Below are 7,735 nucleotides of genomic sequence, written 5' to 3'. Positions count from 1 at the left end.
CGAGGGGAAGGGGGATCCATGATTTTTTTCTGTAGTTTCCACTTTTCCTTAGTTTTAGCAGTTACTGTCTAAATGTTTTTGTTTTTGTTTTATCTCTCATACTGCCTCTTTCCTGGTTCTTCAGCTAAAGAGAGCAGTATTTTGTGGGGGATTTTTTTTGGTGTGTCTGAACCATTGGCATTTCCAGGTTACCAGCTCCTTCAGTTTCGAGTCTGGGATATATGAGGCAAAAACAAAACCCTGGGGAACTAACTAGCGTGTTGTTCCTTGAGTCCTGAGGGCACCGGCTGGCCTGCCTTCTCTCCATCTTTCAGAGTCTCCTTATGTTTGTTTTATATGTAATGTTTAGAGTTTTTAGTTGTACCTACAGGGAGGAATAGGGTGAAAGTAGGTCTACTCCACCTTCCCAGAAGTAGAAGTCTAAGTAGACCTTTTCATAAATAGAATCATATTTTAATCACTAGGGGATATTAATAGTTAAAGGAACTCTGAAGTTAATCCTTTTAACTCCCTAATAACTCTCTAATTTATCTTTTTTGTACGTTCAAACTATATAGGGGGTTTGCTTCAAAGGAAAATGCCTATAGATTATTTACACATTTCTAACTATTGACTATCACTGTCCTCTTTTGAAATTTGAATTACATTCTTCTAAATATCACTTAAAAAAATTTTTTTCCCCTTGGTGTCAGTCTGAAGATGTTTCAATGGAAGGCAATTCCTTAAACTGTCTACTATTAAAGAATATAATGAGAATTCCCACATCTTTCAGAAGTGTAAGGTGGGAACATTACTCAGAAGCATTCTGTTTTTTAAGATCACCTGTATCTAAAAGATTATTTTACTTCTTTTACTGTGTTTCTATACGCTCACCAACAATTGCCTATTAAAGATATTTAACAATTTTTGGACTTTCAAACTTGTAATTTTTATTCAATCACCGTTCCTCCTTCTCAAACATCTGTTCTTTCATATGTATTAACATCTAGTAATAGTATCTTTTATTGCCTTCTAACTATCTGCCAGGCACTCTGCTAATGAGCTCTTAATATACTTTATCTTATTTAATCCTGTTTAAGACTAGGAAGTGAAGCTCAGAAAGACTGAATTGGAAGCATTCAGAAGTGGTGAAGCCAGTATCGGCATACAAGCCCTGTGCCTCCCAGTTTCATGCTTGTTTGACAATGCTACGCCTGACAGAGTAAGCATCTTTTCCTTCCAAGGGGAAAGCTTATAGGTAGGTTTCTCAATGTATTTTGTAATTTCTACCCTTCTTTGATTTTTATCCTCACCAATTTGTTCACCTAAAAAAAGAATTAATACAGGAAATTTAAATATAAGGTATCTGTAGTAGGGTTGGGGGTTAAAATCTAAGGCATTTACTGTTTTTAATTTAAGTGTACGTCCTTAAAAAATACAGACAAAGTTTTACTACATGAGCTTTGCTGCTTTGTATTCGGGTCTAAAGAGAAAACACTGCTGGGTAGCTGCTATTTCATGTGCACACTGTGCAAAGGATTAACAGGTAACAGGAAAAGTAAAATAAAATAAGCCATGTTAATAAGCCCTTCTTAATGGTAAGAAGATTTACTGTTTAAAACATGTATTTTTAATCTAACCTAGAACGTAGAGACAAAAAGGCTATACGTACAAGCAGCTCTTCATTCAATACAGAGCAATTCATACTAAATTTTAATGCACTTTCATTTAAGTTTCATAAAAGTGTGGATATTTAATTTTCTTAGTCTCAATTTCACAACATTTGATGATCAGTATTTTTTTATTTCAAAAGATTTTGGTCAATAAATCCTCTTACATACACTAAATAATACTTCACCTTTTAAAATTTATTTCATTTACTTCCAAGGTATTATTCAGGTGAATTCCTGACTAATTGCTTTGTCAGTAGTTCTTTACATTTGTCATTATTTGCTAAACCTTTACATTTAAAAAGTATTCCTGTTGTTTTTCCTTAGCAAAGTAAATTGCAGAAACCACACATCCCCTGATTTGCAAGGATCAAGGCTCCCTTGATGTCCCAAAAAAGTCCCATGATGGGACTTTTCAAATGCAGAAATAAGCTCTTTTTGTTATTTGGATAAATATATGTATTCTGGGTAAATTTTCCTGCAGATACACTAAACTACATTTCGGAAGGTTTACATTAAGTTGTTTTCTTAGTAATATACTCCTATCTGGAGACCTCTTTTGGTGCGTGCTCCTGTATCTAACTGCTATCAAATTAACATTAGAAAATGTTGGAATCCTAATTATGAGTGTCTTAGTTATGTAAAATATTTTTTCTTCGTATGTTCCATTTCCTAATGATAAAAAATAGTCCTTCTAGATTCAAAATTTAAGTGAAATAAATTGTTTTGTAAAATGACTTGTTGCAAATGAAAACTATTAGCAAGTTTGTTACCAAATAAGCTTTATCAATGTAAATAAAAAAAAAACTTTCTAGTATTGGTACTATAATTTTACCTCCAATAAGCCTGGAAGGCAACAACTGCTACACATTTTCAAAACATAATATATACAGCACTTACAAATAGGACAGTAAAAACTGCCGGCATTTTACACACGTTGATCTTATGAGGAAGGATATTATCAGCAGCATCATCACCATGGGTTATAATGATCATCTAGCTATGCAAATTTAAAATAATAATACATAGGAAATTTATATATAAGAATAATGTGGGGAAGGGAACTGTTATTTATCAGTTCGTTACCATTATTATAATTGAGTATAAAAGCATCTATGTCTCCCATTTTGGATTATGCTCTGTTTAGAAAACAGAAGGCATTTTAATTTCTCATGATGGCTGCTTACAAAGAGGAGGGCTTCTTATTTCTAAAAGGAAGACACTGGTTTTAACATACACCTGGACATGTAAAACTTAATTTTATAAATCCTTTAATTTTGCATAGAAAGCAGTTGACATGCTAGATACAGCATACCTCAAAAGTCAATCATGCAACATTCGCAGGCAGCCCTCTGCCCATTTCCATCTACTGAAGTCGTTCCTGTTTTTTACCAGCAACGTTGGAACTGTATTATTGGGGCATATGCAGCATGTTCCGTGTTAAATAGGCTCCCGGGGCAGGGCTGTCACTTCGGAGATTATCCGGAAGTATGGAAGTTCGTCTAGGGTAGGGTCGTCACGCTTAGGAGGCCCTGGACAGCTCCTAAGCGTCCACACTTGCAGGGCCATTTTTGGTCGAGGCCTCACGGCGCAGAGCCGCCGGCTGCAGCGCGGCTTGAGCCACCGCTGGCGCGCGCCGCCGACCGCAGGTCAGCGGACCTAGCAGGCCCAGGCCGCGGTTTTCCCCGCCGCGCCGCCGTTGCCTAGGCGACCGCCGCCGAACGTTCCCGCGGCGGGCCCCGCCCCCCGGCCAATCGGACCAGCGCTCGTCCGAGCCCAGATTCTCTTTGTTCCGCAGCCATTTCAGGCCCCGGACGGGAGGCAGCGCCGCTTCGGCAGAGGGCCCGAGCGCCGGAGGCCTCTGGGATGGTGTGGGACCGGGTAGGTGGCGTGAGGGTGCGCGGCCCCTGACTGGAGGGCGGGAGCGGAGGCAGGCTGTTCCGAAGCTGCCTGAGGGGCCGCGGGAAGAGGCGCCCGACCCGCCGCCCTCCCGGCCGTTTGGAGCCCGGCGGCGGCGGCGGCGCGGTTCTAAGGCCAACAGCTGTGCGGCGGGACGCCGGCGGCGGTCGGGCAGCGCCTCCTCAGGTGTCCGAGGTCGGCCTGGGGGCCAGTAAGAGCGGCGAGGAGGGGAGCGTCTTCTCGCCGGGGAGCTGTTACGCCGCGGCGTTTGGGGGCCTTGGTGCCGCAGTCGCTGCGCCAGGACGGCTGCTTCTGCCGGTTCTCGGCGCTTTGGGGCACTGCCTGCCTCTGCCGCGGATGGCCCGTCTTTGTCCCCCGCCCGTTCCCCTTTGCCCGGGTGTCCCAGGCCCGCACACGCCTTCCTCTCCACACTCCGCTCGGGCGGATCGCTTTCTCTGGGCGGTTCTTGCCCCTTGTGGCCTCTTGGCCTCACGACATATTTACATAACTTTAATGTTAGTAACTGCACGGGCTTTGCGTGGGCTTGTGTTTTTTTCACTTCCACCCTTTTGTACTTCTCCCACGCGAACACGCGACAGGGAACAGCTGCCGAGGAGCAGACCAGCTACCGCAATTAAGCAAAGGCTTTCTTCCTTTAAAAACGATCGCCTATTTGTCTACTGATGTAAAAACCAGCTGGATGTGGCAAGCACTGCTTGCTACCTAAATCGAAGTCCGTTTTCTTAATCACTAATTAGTTTGGTCCAACAGATTTGGATGTTAGAAATGTAAACTTGGCGGGATTCACAAATTGGTTTTGACAGTTGTTTTAAGAAGCTTCATAACAATCCCACCTTGAAACAGTGATGACTTCATTGATGAGTTTATAAATGGTAATTTTTTTTAGCCTAAAGAAAAGATGTCTATAAAAAAACAAGTTGTATTGTCTAATCGGTATTTGGAAATATAAGGTTGTAAAATGGCTATCCTTGAAAGGCTTATTTTCATTTAGGGTAACAAAAGTTCCTTTTAGATTTTAACTTTCCCTTTTGTATCAAAGCTTTCATACTAGAATGGCAAGTAAGTTCCACTTACTGAAGCAGGGAAGTATTCAGTCTTGGGGGAGAAACGATTTTGTTTTCCACTTGAACCCTGCCCTGCACACCTTTCTTCTTGAACAATGACTCCACCAAGTTGAAAACTTGCAGCCGCAAAAGGGGAATGTTAGTTTGAAGGTGCAGATTTCTCTTTTACTCCCCAGCATATGCATTCATAAATGCCTAACAGTTTACCAGTCCAGTTTTTACGTCACCTGAGTTAATGTTAGCCTAATGAACTACTAGTGCTCCATTTTGTTTTTCCTAAAAGGGCCCCACCTGGGTCACCCTTGAGGTTACATTTTTGTCCCAGGCATTCAGGGAATTACGAAATTCCTCCCACAGAAACACCTATAAAAATGTTTTAAAGTAATCAAGCTTATTACCAAAATATGTTATGAGCAGGATAAGATTTTGGAAAAAAATACACATGATTCTGGTTGTAAATATTTCCATTATCAACACTTGATACTGTATTCATTGTTTTTATGACTAGTTTTTCTTTTTTATATAACGTTAAATCCATCACATGAGCTCAAGTTTTCTAAATATTGTAAATGAACTTCACTGAAATGTAAATGTACTATATTTAGAAGAATTGCTTGCTTTTATCCATGTTGGAATCTGCAAATACTGTTTTTAAAAGAAATTTGATTAATAAAGGAAGGCAAAACAAGTAACAAGTCATGAAATAAATTTATCAAATGTAAACCGCAGAGAGGAACACAGCAGTAAGTGGGAGTTACATTTATTGCCTGGAGTATAAATTGTGACTCTTTTTTCCTGGAGTTGATACTTGAATTTATACTGGTGCCAAAAAGGTCTTTCTCCCAGAAAAACAATTTGGTCTACCAGCAAACGGGTGAGAAAGCTGAAAGAATGAAAGTGATTGATAAACTGATGATTGTTTTCAAAAACAGTGGAGAATAATGCCATCTTCAAAAATCGGGATCAGAGACAAAAAATTCCCCAAATGTTGGGAGTCTTTCTTAATTGGTCCCGTTCAGCCAGTGTCGCGGCAGATATCCAGTGAGTGTTGGCAGGTGAAAGGAGTCTCCTGGGTTGCAGGGTGAACTTTATGATGGAGGACAGGTATAGTGGTAACTGTATAGATTTGTAGTTCTGTGGTTGGGTGTTGGTGTACGAGAGTTTCTAGAAGCCTCCGTTCATTTGGTTGCCTCGGGACCTCCTTACTAGAATTCTTTGAAGTAGTGAAAGTGGGTGTAATAACTAAGAATGGTTAAATGAGTCTCAGTGATTAAATGAGATATTGGAACAGGGAATAGGGATGCAGATTTGTCTTGGAATTTTCTGGAGTGGATAGAACCCATACAGGAATGGTGGCTACATCTTGTTCCAAAATGGCACCTGATGGCAGAGCAAATAGTTGAACTCAGAACTAAAAGAATGCCTAGAGCTAAAAGAAAGCTGTTAACTGAATGACCACAAGATTGGAGTTGACATTTGCCTTTTTAATAGTTAAAATTTAAAAGCAAAGCAAATCTTCAAATGTAGCGGTTAGGAACAGGAGCTCTAGAGCCAGACTCCTTGGATTCAAATGTTGGCACCTTCTGAAATCATGTGTGGACTTGGGCAAGTTACTTCATTTCACTGTGCCTCAGTTTTTTCATCTCATAATGCTGTGAGGATTAACTGAATTAATTTGGTAAACTCTTAGAACGGGGCCTGATGTGGTAAACACTCCATAAATAATAAGTGCTATTATCATCATGATCATTGATATTTTAGAAAATAACCCATCAAATTATAATCACTAATATCTAGACTTTGAGATAATTGCTGTAAACCCATTGATATATTTCCTTTCAATATTTTTTCTCAGTTTATTTGATTTTTACATAGTTGAGACTTTACTATATGAATAGCTTTTTTTTTAATGTTTATTTATTTTTGAGACAGAGCATGAACGGGGGAGGGACAGAGAGAGAGGGAGACACAGAATCGGAAGCAGGCTCCAGGCTCTGAGTCATCAGCCCAGAGCCCGACGCGGGGCTCGAACTCACGGAGTGTGAGATCGTGACCTGAGCTGAAGTCGGACACTTAACCGACTGAGCCACCCAGGCGCCCATGAATAGCTTTTCATTCTGCTTTTTCACTTAGCAACATTAGCATTTTCTCCTGTTAATTTGTTAGCACTTAAAATATTTTTTTTATTTTAAATTTTCTTTTTTATAAGTTTATTTATTTATTTTGAGATAAGAGTGCACATGAACGTTGGAGGGACAGAGAGGAGGAGAGAGAGAATCCCAAGCTGGCTCCTCACTGTCAGTACAGAGTCCGACACGGGGCTCAAACTCATGACCATGAGATCATGACCTGAGCCAAAATCAAGAGCTGAACACACTCAGCCAATTGAGCCACCTAGGTGCCCCTGTGAGCATTTTTTAAAAATGACCTCATAATGTGATTTTCTCATAATTAAACAATGTCCTAGTGGACAGTTAGCAAGTTTCTAATTTTTTTTTTTTTTTTGGCAGTCTAAGAAATGTTACAATGAACATCCTTGTACATCAAACAGCTTCTGTGTTTTAGCTTATTTCATTAAGATAGATTCTCCAAAGGGAAAATACTGGGTTGGAGTATATGAATATCCAAAGCTCCCATATTGTTTTTACTTAAGAAAATTTAATAATGGACTTAAAACTGAAGAGAACAGCATTTATTGCCCTTATTGCTTGAGATGGGAAGGAAGAGGGAGTGAAATAACATTTTTTCCATATACTATACCAGGCATTATTTGTAGGTATTTATCATACTTTTTTACTTTTATATACATGCTGCTCGGTATCATAGTTCTTTGTTACACTTGGGAGTTACCTGTAGATAAGCAAGTACTTTGCCCATGGACTCAGAATGTTCAAGGCTGAATCTGAATCTAGATCTACCTGATTGCAAAGCTCATATCCTTTAATTGTAAAATTTCATGTAATATACATATTCAGAATCTTATGAATATGTACACATTGAATAAATACAGAACCTTGTGATGAATCTTACAATTCACTATAACTTAGTGGATCTACACGTTATGAAGATAGTAAACTTGAGCTGGAGGTAATGAATGGGTAA

General features: G+C 39.8%; 1 protein-coding gene across 2 annotated transcripts in view; it reads left to right on the top strand.

The window, feature by feature from the left end:
* The first annotated feature begins 1,112 nt into the window (after positions 1–1,112).
* TNPO1 (transportin 1) overlaps positions 1,113–7,735 on the top strand; it is a 98,044-nt gene continuing 91,421 nt past the window's right edge. The window contains exon 1 of one of the 2 annotated variants that reach the window (XM_086699131.1): positions 1,113–1,237. Coding sequence is in view for 1 of the 2 variants with exons in the window: in XM_086699114.1 (XP_086555240.1) it covers positions 3,516–3,530 (15 nt within the window). In the remaining variant the exon portion in view is untranslated. Of the gene's footprint in view, positions 1,238–3,375; positions 3,531–7,735 lie in introns of those variants that run through there. The other variant, XM_086699114.1, reaches the window with a different exon arrangement.

Source organism: Puma concolor, chromosome A1 (assembly GCF_028749965.1).
Source record: "Puma concolor isolate L17-30 chromosome A1, mPumCon1.1.hap2, whole genome shotgun sequence".
Classification (NCBI taxonomy): Eukaryota; Metazoa; Chordata; class Mammalia; order Carnivora; family Felidae; genus Puma; species Puma concolor.
This window is presented reverse-complemented; position numbering and strand designations above follow the sequence as displayed.